The sequence below is a fragment of the Sturnira hondurensis genome, unplaced genomic scaffold (assembly GCF_014824575.4).
Source record: "Sturnira hondurensis isolate 20B ecotype Veracruz unplaced genomic scaffold, ASM1482457v3 Scaffold0008782, whole genome shotgun sequence".
In the NCBI taxonomy this organism is placed as follows: Eukaryota; Metazoa; Chordata; class Mammalia; order Chiroptera; family Phyllostomidae; genus Sturnira; species Sturnira hondurensis.
The window spans coordinates 7257250-7274130 of NW_028081413.1; the positions used below are offsets into that span (position 1 = coordinate 7257250).

Consider the following 16881-nt stretch of genomic DNA (forward strand, 5'->3'; position numbering starts at 1 on the left):
TTCCATCCCAGTAGTCTACTTCCTATGTATATTCAGTATATCAGCACATATCTTCAGAAGAAAACTAATAAAAAGATTTTAACATGGAAAGGAAAATAAATTGTTTCTTTGTGCTAAGAATGACACCAAAGAAAGAACGACCAAACATCCTTATTCTAAAGATACTTCTTATTGTGAAGATATTTGACTTAACTTGACATACAGACTCACAGACCACCACCACCTCCAGTCACTTGGGACCTACAGATGGTCTCCCATCACTTACTCGTCAGGAGGAGACCATGCCAGAAACGTGAATCAAGATTTGACCCTGATTTGAACTACATTCAAACCACCCCAGTGAATATCTGCACGTACTTGACCCTCTTAAGCAGAAAACTACTAACCTCCATACCAAAAGCCTCTAGCCCCGCCAAAAATTGCATCATGGTGATGAACAGTGTGCTTAGCTTCTAGATCTGAGATCAGTAACATGCTGCCCCTTATAACATTCATTGAGTACCCATTTCCTAGGAAACATGCTAAATGCTTTACTTGTAAGTCATCTAGTCTTCCAAACAACCCTTCAAGATGAGTCTGTTCACAGATGGTAAAGTTGAAGCAGAGAGAGGCTAAGTAACTTGTGTAAGGTCACACAGCTGGGAAGTGCCTAGCGGAGTTAGAACTCGGGTTGTTGATCCTGGGGCCTATGCTTTCAAGCACCTCTCTAGCCTCCCTGAGAAGCACCCTCCCATCCTGTGCTGCTTCCTCAGCTCAGCAGTGAGCTAGCCCAGGGAAGCTATCCTGAAGGGAGAAATCTGAGCCTGACCCCAGCGGACGGTTTTGCTTTAATGTGTCTTTCTTTTTTCTCAATTTACCTCTGAAGGAAAAGTGTCTAACAGAAGAACTTTTTCTATGGCCAAGAGTAAGCTTTGTGTTCACATTAAGAGAAAAATCTATTATAAAGTGTGTTTTCACCCTTTCAAATTGGCCATCTAGGCCCAAGGAATTTATTGTAATTCACACCACGGTGGCACATAACATTTTATTTTCCTCAAAGCATTATGTCTCAGCAATGATTCATGTCAGTACGAGGGCGTATGGGCAAAATAACTTTGTTAATGTCCCATTTTCAAAATGGACCCAAGGGAACTTGGCCGGGGGAAAAAGAGTACAAGGGTAGAGGGGAACCCTGCGAGAAATGTTGAGTGCCCCGCTGTGGAGTCTGAGTAACCTGGCCCCGGTGGGCTCTGCTCTGCAGGTCATACTCCATCAGGAAGGCCACATGGATGATGGGTTAACACTGCAGAGATGCCAGCGTGAGGAATCCCAGGCGGCCCGCATCATCCGCAACACAACAGCCTTGTTCAGCCAGTTTGTGAGGTGAGTTGAGTGCCTTCCCTTTCTCTCTCCCTCCCTCCTCTACAGCTTTCTAGTCCCACCTGCCCACCTTCTTTTCAGGAAACACGAACAAAAAGTTTTAGCAAAGAGAGCTTAGGGCCAAAGTGTATCTCCCACACGGGGAACCTCCTTCCAGCCTCTCTCTCTGCCCACAGATGTCCCAGCCCCACTGGTTACTCAGGTTGGTGTCATGAAGATCCAAGGTCGTCTCAGGAAAATTAAGTGAAAGAGCTGCCGTGCTCTGAGTCCCTTTGTATTAGTGTGTGAAGAGGGGAGGAGATAAAAGACGCAGACCCGCTCCCTCTCTGCTATTTAGAAAGGCTTTCTACAGCATGCAGAATCATCGTTATGGTTTGCATCCAGGCAAATTTGCATTGGAAGCCCTGAGTTACCCAGCTATGACTGGGACTTAAATGGGAAAAGTAAATGAACCGCCTGCTTGGATCATAATCCCCCAGCCGCCAAAACAGAACTCGGTGGATTGTGTTCACCAGTTACTGTGACGGAGTCTGTTGGAAACAGTGTGGTGTCCCAGGCCATCCTTCTCTTGTAGGAAAATATCTCTAAAGCCAAGAGGATTTAGATTTTACATGCACATTTCTGTAAAATGAGAAAAAAAAATGTTAGACCTTTACTTTTCTCCCTATTGAAACAATGTGATCTGAGGCATGTGTGTACAGATATAAGCTAAGCTGCTGTTACAGTTCAGGATAAACTTCCATTTCTCACCTTTAACAGGAAGCTAAACAACAAAACAAACAAGCAAGCAAAATATAACCAAAGACACTGAAACAGAGAACAGGGGGACAGCAACCAGAGGGGAGAGGGGAGGGAATTTCAGGGGAAATAGGGATGGGATTTAGAGGAACAAATATAAAGGATAAATGGACAACAACTAAGAAGTGTGGAAATGGGAGGGAGGGGGGATCATAGGGGGGTAGAATAGGATGGGAGTAATAGACAGAAAACTGTACTTGAAAAATGATTAAACAATTTTTTTTCAAAAAAGACTTGAAAAGAAAAAAACTTCCATTTCTCTTTAAGGCAATATTATAGTATAGGCAAGTGTTTTAAGGCTGGCTACTGGAGTTCAGGCCCTTTCTGTCTAGTTGCTTTGAGATCTCCTGGAGGTTTTTAAAGGCTGTCCATGGACCAGCACAGCAGTGTCACCTGGGAACACGATAAAAATACCCATTCTCAGGTTTCACCCCAGACTTACTAAATGAAACATCTGGGACAGGTACCCCAGAAAATCATGTTTTAGTAGGCCCTCTGATTGACGCTGATGCATGTTCAAGTTTACAAACCAGTGCCCTGGAGTAGAGAGGCCTTAACCTTAGCCATATGTTAGATTCATCTGGGCAACTGTTTGGGTTTTTTTTTTAAAGATTGTATTTATTTATTTTTAGAGAGGTGAAGGGAGGGAGAGAGGGAAAGAAGCAGCAATGTGTGGTTGCCTCTCACATACCCCATACTGGGAACCTGGCCCACAACCCGGTACGTGCCCTGACTGGGAATCCAACCTGCCACCCTTTGGTTCATAGGCTGGCACTCAATCCACTGAGCCACACCAGCCAGGGCCATCTGGGCAGTTTTTTAACACCCTGATCTCAGGTGGCACTTCGGACCAATTGTATCAGAATCTCTTGGGTGAGGTCCAAACACCAGAGTATTTTCTTTTTAGATTTTTAAAATTTATTTGTTAGTTACAGTTGACATACAATAACATATTGTATGTTTCAGGTGTGTAACATAGTGGTTAGAAATCTATATCCTTACAAAGCAATCACCCCAATAAGTCTAGTAACCATCTGACATAGTTATTGAAATACTATTCCATCTGACTATATTCCTTATGCTGTACTTGACATCCCTGGGAATTTTTTATAACTGGCAATTTGTACTTTTTAATCCCTGTCACCCGTCTCCCCAACTTCTTTCCATCTGGTGTCCATCAGTTTTTTCTCTATTTATGAGTTGTTTCTGTTTTGTTTATCCATCTTTTTTAGATTTCACATATAAGTAAAATCATGCAGTATTTGTCTTTCTCTGTCTTGCTTATTTCACTTAGCACAGTATCCCCTAGGTCCTTCCACGTTGTCACAAATGGCCAAATTTCATTTTCTAATGGCTGAATAACATTTCATTGTAAATATGTACCACTTCATTGTCCATTCATCTACCAGTGGACACTTAGGTTGTTTCCATCTGTTGGCTATTGTAAATAATACTGCAGTGAACATAGGAGTGTCTATATCTTTTTGAATGAACAAAGACCAGCGTGTAATTAAACCTCCTCAGGTGATTCTAATATTCAGCTTCAGTCAACAGCCACTGTCCTGGTATGTTTTCTTCATCTACAACACAGGTGGCAAACACAAGCCCCATGAGTGAATCCGGCCCCTCCACCTTGTTTTGTCCGGCCTGGCACCTTGTTTCTACCTGGTGGCAGCACTGAGCTCCTTGCCCCTAGTTAAGGAGCAGTTACATGTATACAGTCCTAAAGTTACATTCAGTCCTTGGAAGGCAGCCGCAAGGCTAATGTGGCCCCTGGTGAAAATGAGTTTGATACCCCTGAGCCACACAATCAAAAATTGCTTTCTAGTACCACATCTAAGGTCTCTTCTGCAAAAGAGGGAAGAAAGAGAAAGCAAAGGGCAAGTGATTTCTTTTTTAAAAGGATATGACCCCAAAGTAGATTACTTTATTTTGAAGTCTGTTAGCTAATGCTTAGTCATGTGGCCACACATACCTGCAGGAAGGCTGAGAAATGTAATCCCTGGTTGGTTGGCTATGCACCCGGAAAAATTCAGGGTCCTGTTACTGAGTTGGAAACAGAGAGTCAGTAATTGAGGTATTCCTGCCACAGAGCAGAACTGAGGCCTGCAAGTCAACCATTCTTTGTCTGCTCTTGGCTTTGCCACTGGTTTCCTGCCATCACAGAGCAAAATACAGTATTTCCTCCTTGCTATGCCAAGTTACATTCTGCACCCCTTCTTCAAAGAAAGGGTATAAGAATGAATGGCTTTGTATAGCAAAAAAAAGATAGCTACACAGAAACATGTGTTTCATGTAGTCTGGATTGTTACCAGAACCATCACATTAGAAGTAGACAGCTTTATTTATCTGGTCCCCAGTTCTCTCAACCTCTGCCCCAGTATCTTTTTTAAGTAGTGGTTCCTACCTCACACATGTACAAAAAGTAATAATTCAAAATGGATCAAAGGCCTAATTCTAAGACCTAAAACTATAAAACCTAGAAAAAAACATAGGCTTAAATTTTTATAACCTTTGCTTGGGCAGTGGTTGCTTCAACAAAATAAAAAATAAACAAATTGAAGTTTATCAAAATTTTGCCCTAGCCTGGTGGCTCACTTGGTTAAATCATTGCCAGTATACCAGAAGGTTGCAGATCCAGTCCCAGTCAGGGCATATACTGAGGTTGCTGTTTTCCCCGGTCAGGAGGCCTATGGGAGGCCTAGGGAGGCAGCCAGGCAGCCCTTTGCAGTTTCTCCCTCTTCCTCTCTCTCCCTCTCCCATTCCCCCTTCCTCCCCCTCTCCCCCTTCTCCTCCCTCCCCCTTTCCCCCTTCTCCTCCCTCCCCCTCTCCCCCTTCTCCTCCCTCCCCCCCCTTTCCTTCTCCCTCCCCCCTCCCCCCTTTCCTTCTCCCTCCCTCTCCCTCCTTCTGTCTCTTTTTCTAAAATCAGTAATAATAAATTCTTTGGTGAAGATTTAAAAAATTAAAAACTTTTCGCTAGAAAGGATACCACCAAGAAAGAAAAAAAAGCCCAAATAATGAGGCAATATATTTGCAAATAATATATGTGATAAGGGACTTGTATATAGAATAAAGAACTCTCACAACTCAACATTAAGAAGACAAATGTACCAATTTAAAAATGAGCAAAGAATCTGAATAGCCATTCTCCAAAGAAGACATACAAATGGCCAATAAGCATATGAAAAGATGTTCTACATCATTAGCCATCAAGAAAATGCAAATCAAAACTACAGAGAGATAACACTTTATTCCCAGTAGAATGGCTATAATCCAAAAGACTGTTAATAAGAAGTGTGGGACAGGATGTGGAGAAATCAGAACCTTCATAGCGCTGATGGGAATGTAAAATGTCACAGCCACTTTGGAATATAGTCCTGAAATTCCTCAAGAGGTTAAACATACATTGATTATATGACCCAGCAATTTCACTCCTAGGTGTGTGCCCAAGAGATATGAAGCATATGTCCACACAAAAGCTTATAAACAAATGTTCAAAGCAGCATTATTCATAATAGTTGAAAAGTTGAAACAACCCTTAGCAATCAGCTGATGAATGGATAAATAAAATGTGCTATATCCTGACAATAGAATGTGATTTGCCCATAAAAAAGATACACACTACAACAGGGATGAACCTTGAAAACTTTATGCTAAGTGCAAAAAGTCAGTCACAAACAACCACATTGTATGATTCTATTTATATGAAATGTCCAAAATAAGCAAATCTGTAGAGGTAGAAAGTAGATTTGTGGCTGTGTAGGTGTAGTCATCAGGGTTGAGAGGTGTAACCACTAAATGGGTGTGGGATTTGGGGGGAGTTGATGGAAACATTCTAAAATTGATGGAGGTGGGGATTGCACAGCTCTGGAAATATACTGAAGACCATTAAACCCTTAAATCACACCCTTTAAATAGATGGTGGTATGGTATGTGAATTATATTTCAATAAAGCTGTTATCTTAAAAAAGTAAGTGGGAATTAAATGCCTGATAATGAAAAAATATTTTAAACAGCTTTATTGGGTTATAATTTACATATCATAAAATTCATCCTTTTGAGCATACAAAGCAGTACTTTTTGATAAATTTACAGAAGTGTATAACCATTACCACAGTTCAGTTTTAAACATTTCCATCCCCCAAACAACTCCTTATGTTTTTTGCAGTTTATGCCAGTTACCACCCTCATTCTTAGGCAATCAGTAGTCTGCTTTCTGTCTCAATTTAATACATTAAACTGATAAATTAAATCATACAATATTACAGTGTTTTGAATTGAGCCTTTTTACTCAGCATTGCATTTTTAGAGTCCATCCCTGTTCTGTTGTAGCTCATAATGGTGTTCTGTTTCTTTGTACTGCTGAAGAGTATTCTTCTTGTATGTGTACCAGATATAGCTATAAATACAGACACACATATACACACCTAAGTGTGCATGTTTGCATAAGTATGACTGTGTGTATATACAGAAGATATACATGTTTATCTCTGTAGAGACAGACAGACACACTTCCCATTCTGTTTTATTGGTCAGTTGAGGAATAGTTGGATTGTTTATATTTTTGGTTATTATTAGTAATGCCCCAACAGATATCAGTATAAAAGCCTTCTGGTATGTGTTTTCATTCCTCTTGAGTAAACTCTTAGAAGTAGAATTGCTGAGTCATATAAAAATTTATGTGTAACTTTTTAACATTTTTGTGGTAAAACATATATAACAAAATTTACCATTTTAATAATTTCTAAGTGTGCAACTTAGTGACATTAAGTGAATTCAGATTATTGTGCAACTGTCCCCATTACCCATAACCAGAACTTTTGTATCATCTCTGTACCAGTTAAACAATAACTCCCCATTCTCCCCTCCCCGCAGCCCCTAGTAACCACTGTCCCACTTTGTGTTTCTATTAATTTAACTATTCTAAATACCTCATTTAAGTGGAATCACACAGTTGTCTGGCTTATGCACTTAACAAAAATGTCTGTAACGTTCATATTGTAGCATGTGTCAGAATTTCATTCCTTTTTAAGGTTAATATTTTTTTAAGATTTTATTTATTTATCTTTAGAGAGGAAAGGAAGAGGAGAAGGAGAGAAACATTTGTATGGTTGCCTCTCGTGAGTCCCCTGCTGGGAACTGGCCTGCAACCCAGGCATGTGCCCTGACTGGGAATCGAACCACGATCGTGTGGTTCGCAGGCCCGCGCTCAATTCACTGAGCTACGCCAGCGAGGGCTAAGGTTAATATTATTATATCATATGTCAATACCACCCCATTTGGTTTATCCATTCATCCATCAGTGGGCATTTGGGGATGTTTAGTTTTAAGAAACAGAGAACTTGTTTTCCAAAGTGGGTGCATTATTTTATATTCCATTAAAAAATGTATGCAGTTCCGCTTTCTCTGCATCCTTGACTGCACTTGTTATTGTCTGACTTTTTGATAGTAGACATTCTAGTGGGTATGAAGTGGTATGTCATTATGGTTTGAATTTGCCCTTCCAAAATGGCTAATGATTTTGAACATCTTTTGATGTGCTTCTCAGCCATTCATATATCTTTTGTAGTAAAATGTAATCAAGTCTTCTGCCTATTTTTTAGTTGGATTGTTTATCTTCACATTGAGGTTTGAAAGTTCTTTGTATCTTCTGGTTGTTTTTTACAGATTTATGATTTGCAAATACTTTTGCTTAGTTTGTGGCTTTTCTTCTCATTTTTAATGGTGCTTTTATTAAGCCTAAATGCTTTTACTTTGATGAAGCCTGTTTTAACTTTATTTTTGTTTATGGATCGTGCTTTCAGTGTCGTATCTAAAATTCTTTGCCTAACTCAAAGTCACTAAGATGTTCCCTATGTTTTTTCTGAAAGTGTGATGATTTTAGCTCTTATATTTAGGTCTATGATCCATTTGGAATCAATTTTTGTGTATGGTGTGAGGTAAGGATTTAAATTTATCTTTTGAATGTGGCTCATGTGGATATCTGATCGTCCTTGTACGTTGCATCTGCTCACAATGTGCCCTTTCCACATCAAATTGCCTAAGCACCTTCTTCAAAACTAAAGAGACCAGACCATAAATGTAAATGTTTATTTCTGGACCCTTATTCTGTTCCATCTATATACAGATCCTGTGCCAGATCAGCACTGTCTTGACTTATGTAGTTTTATAGTGGTCAATATTAAAATCAGGTAGGCAAGTCCTCCAGTTTTTTACTTCTCAAAATTATTTTGGCTCTTCCTGGTCTTTTGCATTCCATATAAATTTTAGGGTAAATTTGTCAATTTCTGCAGAAAAACTTGCTGGTGTTTTGGTTGGCATTGCATTTAAGTCTATAGATAAGTTTTGGGAGAATTTTCATCTTAATAATATTGAATCTCCCACTCCATAAACATAGATTGTTTCTCCATTAATTTATTCTTCTTATTCCTTTCAGGGAGATATAGTTCTTCATGTGTAAGTCTTCATTCCTCTTAAAAACTTTGTTCCTAAGTATTTTTGATGCCAGTACAGATGGAATTGTTTTTTAAATCTCATTTCAGGTTGTTTACTGCTGGTATATATAAATACTAGTATATAAGATTGAAGTTTTTAAATGTCAGTTATGTATCCTGTGACTTAATACAATTTTTTATTCTAATGTAAGGTGTGTTTTTTCTTTTTCTTTTTGTTGTCGGGGGGTGGATACTTTAGAACTTTCTACATATAGGGTCCTGTCATGGGTGAATAAAGATTTTATTTTTTCCTTTCCGGTATGAATGTTCTTTCCTCCTTCCTCCCTCCCTTCCTTCCTTCCTTCCTTCCTTCCTTCCTTCCTTCCTTCTTTCTTTCTTTCTTTCTTTCTTTTTAACTTTCTGTGATTGTGCTGCCTAGAATATCCACTACCATGTGGAATTAAAATGGAGAGAACACAAATCCTTGTCTTGTTCCTAATCTTAGCAGGAAATATTCAGCCTTTGACCATTAGGTATGGGCTGCTCTGGGTTTGTGGAGATGCCCTTTATGAGGCTGAGAAGTTTCCTTCTATCCCTGGTTTGTTGAGAGGTTTGTTTTTTCATCTTGATTGAGTATTAGGTTATGTTAAATTATTTTTGTTTATTGAGATGATCATGTGGTTTTGTCCTCTACCAATTTAGTTCGTTGCATTAATTGATTGAGAATGGGGTATTGTATTAAAATGTCTTATTATTGAATTGTCTATTTCTCCCTTAACTCTGTCCATTTTTGCTTCACATATTTTGAGTTCTGCAGTTGGGGGCTTATGTTTATAATAGATATGTTTTCCTGGTAAATTGACCCTTATGGTTACAAATTGTCTCCCTTTTTCCTCTACAAACATTTTTTGTCTTAAATTATGACTTTTGGAGATACTCCAAATGTTCTATGTGCGGTATGGTTACTGTTTGGATGGTATATCTTCTCCAATCCTTTTTGCTTTCAACCTATCTGCCTCTTTAAATCTACAAAGTGTGTCTTTACATTGGACTTGTTTCCATCACCGTTTACCCCCCACCCTCTTCTATCTCCACCCACTCCCTTCCCACCCCCATAATCACCACTGTTGTCTGTGTCCATGAGTTCTTTCTCTCTTTTTTTTTCCTCTTCCACTAAATGCAAAATAGAGTCAGACCCATAGATAAAAAGCAGACAGCTCTGGGGTGGGATTGAGTACATTGGATTTTTAATGTAGTTTGACAATCTTTGTTTGTGGTGTGTGTGATCTATTTATAGATAATGTAATTTTTCAGATGGCTGGAGTTATGGCTGCCGTTTGCTATGTAATCTCTGTCTCATGTCCTTTTTGTTCCTCTGTTCCTTCTTTACTGCTTTCTCTTGTATTAGATATTTTCTAGTGTAACATTTTAATTCCTTTGTTGAGTTTTTAACTACTTTTCAAGGTTATATTCTTAGTGGTTGCTCTAGGGAACTCAATATGTATTTAACTTGAAACAAATATAAACTCGACAAGTAAAACAAAGCAACCTTGCTCCAATTTTGTTCTATTCTCTCTCTGCTCCTGTTTGATAACATTGTCATGTACATCACAGCTTCATGTGTTATAAGCCCAGCAATACAGTTTTATAATTTTTGCCATATGCATATATGTATATGCACTTATTCATAGTCTTACACTTAGCTACATAACTACCTTCACCAATGCTCTTCACTTCTTCTTCATGTTGATTCTAGTTCCTGCCTGGTATCATTTTCTTTCAGCCTGAAGAACTTCCCTTAGGACTTTTTCTAAGGCAAGCCTGCTCCCTGTGTGGGATGGATAACATGTTAAAGTTCAGGCAGTTTTACGTATGTCCAACATTACCCTTTCTGCTTGCACAAAGAAGGCCGATGTTTACCCAGAAGAGAATGGCTAGCTAGGTCCCTCTCTGGTCCTTCCTGAGCATGTGGGTGGCTTTGCCCAGGGTCTGCCCTGGCCTGTTAGAATTTCTTTTCCCTAAAGCTGGGGTAAGGCAAGTGAACAGCCTCAGGCTGAAACACCATAGACTCCCCCCTGTTCTTACCAAGGTTCTTATTTTCTTAAATACATAGTTCTCAATTTGCTTGATGCCTTTGGTAAATTTCCAGGATTCTACAGGGTTATTTTGGATGATTTTGTCCAATTTTATCATTATTTTGTGCGAGTTCCACCCTCAATGGGAGAAATTCTTGATTCTCCAGCCACAGACTGTTTTTAGAAGGAAGGACAACTAATGAAAAAGAAACTAATAGGGCAGGGGTAGGGGCTGCAAAAGCCACAGTACTTGAATTTTGCAAGAGCTGGCAGGTAAAAATAAAAACATAATCTGGAACTACATTCTCTTCCCTCCTTTCTCTTTTGAGAAACCAACAGCACATGCTATTTACACATGGAGACCAGAGGGAAGAGTGGCCATGTGGGAGAGCAAATTAAAGTTAAATGAATAGGAAAGGAACAAGGCAGAGTAACAAAGAAGCAGCAAAGGCTCAACTTTGCTTGTGTTGTCTCACCATCCTCTGCACCGTCACTGGGAGCTGCCCAACAGGACAAATGAGCAGAGCAAGAGACGGGGGTGTCTCAGAAATCCTGCTGAAGAGGTGATAGCTGCCCAGCTGGCCTCTGAGTTTGCACTGAGGAGGGAAATAATATATAAATGTGTGAGGGTTATGGTGTAGTAGATGTTCAGAATTGCCTGAGATCTTACTTGAATTTAACAAAAATCCTAGGCAAAGAATGAGAATGTAGTGAGGTAGCAACTATACAGTCGAAAAAGTTCGGATAAGATAGGTGCCCAAGTAGTTAGTTCTGCATTCAAATGTTGTCTTGTCCCTGTCTCTCCGGGTCTCCGCCCCAGGGTTCTACAGTAGGAGGTGAGCACCATTAGGCCATTCAGAGGTCATGTCTCTTCTCACCGCTGTCCCCAGTGCCAGGCGTGCAGTGTGTGTTGTATTTTGAAGACATTGAGAGATCTGCCTCTGTCCCATGGAGGACTGTTGTACTGATGTTTTGTCAGGGAGCAGGATCAAGTGGTCAGCAATGAAAACCACAGAAGAAAAAATTATCCCCGAAGGACCTGGCTATACAGAGTGTGTCCACCTAATTTCCAGTTGTGAAATTGTGGGACAAGAGGCACTCAAGCCTAATTAGTTAATGGCAGTGACTATGACCTGGGTTTCCTAGCCCCCAGTGTAGTTGCTTTTTTAAAAAATATATTTTATTGATTATGCCATTACAGTTGTCCCATTTCTCCCCCCTTCATTCTCCTCCAACCTGGACACCCCCTCCCCCCACTTCCCCCCTTCTAGTTCATGTCCATGTGTCAGAATTTCTTTAGCTTCTACATTTCCCATACTATTCTTGCCCTCCTGCTGTCTATTTCCTACCTGCCGTCTATGCTACTTATTCTCTGTACCTTCTCCCTGCCTCTCCTCCTCCCACTCCCCTGTTGCTAACCCTCCATGTGATCTTCATTTCTATGGTTCTTCTGATCTAGCTCCTGTTAGTTTGCTTTTGTTTTAGATATGGTTCTTAATAACTGTGAGTTTGCTGTACTTTCACTGTTCATATTTTCATCTTTTTCTTAGATAAGCCCCTTTAACATTTCATATAATAAGGGCTTGGTGGTGATGAACTCTTTGAACTTGACCTTATCTGAGAAGCACTTTATCTGCCCTTCCATTCTAAATGAAAGCTTTGCTGGATAGAGCAATCTTGTCTGTAGGTCTTTGGATTTCATGACTTGGAATACTTCTTTCCAGCCCCTTCTTGCCTGTAAGGGCTCTTTTGAGAAATCAGCTGACAGTCTGATGGGAACTCCTTTGTAGGTGATCATCCCCTTATCTCTTGCTGCTTCTAGAATTCTCTCCTTCATTTTAATCTTGGCAAGTGTAATTATGATGTGCCTTGGTGTGTGCATTCTTGGGTCCAAGTTCTTTGGGACTCTCTGAGCTTCCTGGATTTCCTGGAAGTCTATTTCCTTTGCCAGGTTGAGGAAGTTCTTTATTATTCAAATAAGTTTTCCACTCGTTGCTCTTCCCCTCTGGTACCCCTATAATTCGGATGTTGGAACGTTTAAAGATTTCCTGGAGGTTCCTAAGCCTCTCCTCATTTTTTTGAATACTTGTTTCTTCCTTCTCTTCTGTTTGGTTGTTTCTTTCTTCCTTCTGGTCCACTCCATTGATTTGAGTCCCAGTTTTATTTCCATCACTATTGGTTCCCTGTACATTTTACTTCATTTCACTTAGTGCAACCTTCATTTTTTCATCTAATTTGTGACTAAAATCAACCAGTTCTGTGAGTGTCCTGATCTCGGACCCCGTGGATCTTCCTAATGGAAGATTCCTGTGAGGCTGGGAGCCTCTCTTGGCACCTCAACCTCCAAAAGTTTTTCCAATCAGTGCTTTTAGGCTTTATTCCCCATGGCTGGGGCCCTGGGTTGCATGGTCTGTCTCACTGACCATTTTTAAACCTGCCTGTTTTATCTGCACCTGAATGTGTGTCCATGGTCGGTCAGCCAGCCGCCTTGCGAGCCTTATTGGGTTTTTGTCCCTGCACCTGCCGGGGTCCACTAACCACCACCTTTTCATGCAGGGACCCCTCTCCGCAGGCCGCTGACTCTGCCCCTCTTACCAGTCTGGATAAATGGTTCAGGTTTGGTGCAGTTCAATTTTCTGTCTGTTCTGGTTGTGTGTTTTTTTTCTAAATCTTTGTTGTCCTTAAATCTGGTTGTGCAAGGAGGTACAGTATTTCCACCTATGCCTCCATCTTGGCTGGAAGTCTGTAGTTGCTTTTTAAAGCCCCCCCAAAACACCAGTGAACATCTCCTTTTCACCTTTTCTTATCCCTTGAAGAAACTCTGCTTACTTAACTGCCATCAGTGTCTCTAATAAACTCAAAATGTTAGAGAAGGAAAGAGAGAGAAAAAACCTCTTTAACTGGACCCAAAATGTTAAGGGAAGTGTACTCATCCCTTCACTGAATCTAAAACTGGAAAATCACTTCTGATTGGGTTTTATAATCCCAAACTTTCACCTCATGTCCCCATGACAGTCCCCTTCCCCCATCTTTGACTGATAATATGTCAGACAGTCACTGAAGAATAGTTTCTGAGCACCCACCATGGGCCAGACTACACACGGGCAAGAAATGCCTCCAGTGTTCTGCCTTTGTTGTGTGCACTTGGCATTTTTTGCACAAATTTAAAATTATTGTCACCTTATAACCTGAGTATTTTCAAGGCGTATTCAACCTTTGTTTAGACCTAGAGAGCAATCTTTTCTTCTCATGTGTCCAGATTAATAAGTAACCAGATTCACTGTATACATAAAGGGAACTCATTAGAAATTGACTCTAGGAAAAAACTTGACATTTTGTACATTCAATCAATTCCCAGTCCCTCAGGGCAATTCAGTGATACAGTTCTCTATGTGCTGGGTCCATTTCCCCCTACCTCTTCTTGCCCTTTATTCTCAGAAAGGCCCACAGTGTAACCTTCAAGGGGATGAGAAAAGGAGGCCTTGTTTCACCATGTGTGGAGGTTTTTGCTCTCTCAGTATTGAGAAGATTAGTGACAAGACTTTCTGAAAAAATGACCGAGTCAGAAAGACAGAGACACATTCAAGATAAGGAGGAAAGCAACAGAGTACGAGAGGGAAGTAGGGGGGTGCAAAAGAAGGGGGGCAGTGAGGCAGAGAGGAAGGATGTGGAGAGATGGGGGGGATGCTGAGAATGTATCCATAGTGGTACAGAGGGAGGGCCCACCGTGGAATCGGAGGAGAAAGGCAGACACAGCGATCAGAGGTGCCAACACACGGCAGCGGAAGCAGGTGTGTGCGTGCACACCCATAGAAACCTTAGAGAAAAACATAAGCAGCGGTATTAAAAAGAAAGATGTAGGTAGAGAGGGAGACAAGTGACAGACACCCTCCCAGCCTTATGTTTATAACCTATTCCAAAAGAAACACGTAACAGTGTAAAAGAACTATGGGTTAATAAGTGTATTGTTTTAGAAGATGTTTTTATTCAAAAAGGAAAAAGTGTGGCAGACAGCCAGGAGCCATTTCACTTTGTTTATGAAGTGGCTTTAAAATTGAATCAGAACATTCTCTTCTGTTGCGCTGTTAGTTGGCAAATGTCAGTTTAGGCAGCGACTCCCTCAGGAGGTGGTGTGTTGTGCCCGGTGCGGGGCAGTGGGGAGCCAGGACCTGGGGGTTGCTTGACAGGTCCCTACTGGAGGCCCGGTGCCTGAGCCGTGTCCATCTCGGGCTTTTTAGTGGGAACAATTGCACAGCTGCCCCCATCACCCTGCCGATAGAAGAGGTCCTACAGACCTTGCAGGACTTGATCGCCTACTTCCAGCCCCCGGAGGAGGAGATGCAACATGAAGACAAGCAGAACAAGCTCCGCTCACTCAAAAACAGGCAGAATCTTTTCAAGGAAGAGGTAAGTCCAAAGGATTAAAAATTGAGGTTCTCCTTGTGTCCACAGCTAAAATACCCCTGTGACTGTGATTAGCTTTGTCTCCATGCATGCACATGTTCATGAAAGAGACACAGAGCACACGAAAGAGAGGAAGCTGGGAAGAAAAGGAGTCACTGGAAGCTGACCTTCCCTGTCAGCTGCCCCAGCTATACAACAGTGTACATGGTTGCAGTGTGCATTGGCACATTGAAATCCCATTACACTTTAAAGTGTCAGTGTCACGTGTATATCCAAAATTTATTTTCAAAAAATCTCAGCTATTAGACCACAGCATTGGCTATGATCCCTGTATTTTGGAAGAGGCCAGAATTACCTAGGAGACCTATGTGAAGAATACAAATGCCCAGGTTTCGCATCAGAAATGGCTGGGGAGCTGGTCTGAGAGACACATGATGCTGGGCCTTAGAGAAACTCGAGCATCTAAGTCACTAGGAGCGGGGCCTGGGTATGAGGGAAACACTACCTCAGAGCTCAAGGGGCCCTGGTTTGGCTCTGTCCCTGGCTGTGTATGACCTGAGGCGAGTCACATGCCTTCTCCGAAACTGGACACAGTGATTTGGCACTAACAGGCCATGGTCATGCTCCTATGGTATCCTGTCGTCCCTCATTCCTGGGGGCAGAGCCTGTCCCTTGGCCATTTCCAAATTGAGTGACGTGGGATGCAGACCCATCCCTGCTGAGGCAGCCCAGTGATCTAAGCGGGCTGACTCTGGGGACATTGCGCATTGTGGGCTTCTGGAACTGTATCTCCTTGAGAACAGGTAGGCGCAGATGTTTTAACCGGATGGCGTAGTATTGTAATTTAGATGGAACAGTAGTTAAAAATACTCTTCTGGTGTTATTGTCTTTAGATTCTACTGTGTAGCTGAGTAGAATTTCTTGAACATATTTGAGATTTAAGAGAAAAGCAGGCAGCGTACCCAGGGCTGTTTCTGGGTGAATCAGAGTCATTTCATACCAGGCACCAATTTGTGAGGCTTTTTCGCGCCCCTCCTTCCCCAGTGCGCCCTTGGTTTGGGCTAAACAAGTGGGGTGCCCCCGTCAGAGGAGGCTGCTGACTCATTTCCAAAATGAGGCTTTTTACATCTCCGAGGCATAAAAACGCATATTTTGTTTTTAGGAGAGGAAAAACAAAGCCCAAAGTGGCACTATGAAGGCCTACTTGCCTATCACTATTATTAGCTTTAAAAATTGCTTAGCATGGGAGGGACAGAACAAGAGGCATCCACTTTCTTAATCAGGCAGTTTTGCTCTTTCACCCACTTGCCTTCACAGGGAATGTTGGCCCTTGTGTTAAATTGCATTGACCGCCTAAACATCTACAACAGCGTCGCACACTTTGCAGGGATCGCAAGGGAAGAGAGTGGCCTGGCCTGGAAGGAAATTCTGAACCTCCTGTACAAATTGCTGGGTAAGTGCTCTCACAGCCCTCTCCCTGGGAAGGTTCCCAAGGGTGACCTCTCTGGGATTTCCACATGACCAACTAGGACAGTCTTCTAGCTTCATTTCTCAGAAGCCTTTTGTTCACCATTTGATTCTAACCCAGACAATCACTCTGTTAACTTGTAGCTTATTGTACTTTCCAAACTTAGAGCAAGAAGTCAGCAGCCATTGAAAGCAGATAGTGACCATTTTGCCAAACCTGCCTGTGAACGCCTGGCACTCACTTAACGCTCTCTGAGCCTCAATTTCTCATCTTTATCGTGAAGGAACGAGACTAGGACATGTTCCCGGTACCTCTGTTTCTGGTCTTCTGACTCCTGCACTTT

At 41.5% G+C, this 16881-nt stretch overlaps 1 protein-coding gene across 1 annotated transcript in view; it reads left to right on the forward strand.

Moving 5' to 3' along the window:
* The window catches only part of RYR3 (ryanodine receptor 3), a 521285-nt gene that overhangs the window by 270666 nt on the left and 233738 nt on the right, over positions 1-16881 (forward strand). The window contains exons 12-14 of the mRNA XM_037056141.1: positions 1241-1362; positions 14905-15073; positions 16388-16523. Coding sequence (XP_036912036.1) covers positions 1241-1362; positions 14905-15073; positions 16388-16523 — 427 coding nt within the window. The remainder of the gene's footprint in view (positions 1-1240; positions 1363-14904; positions 15074-16387; positions 16524-16881) is intronic.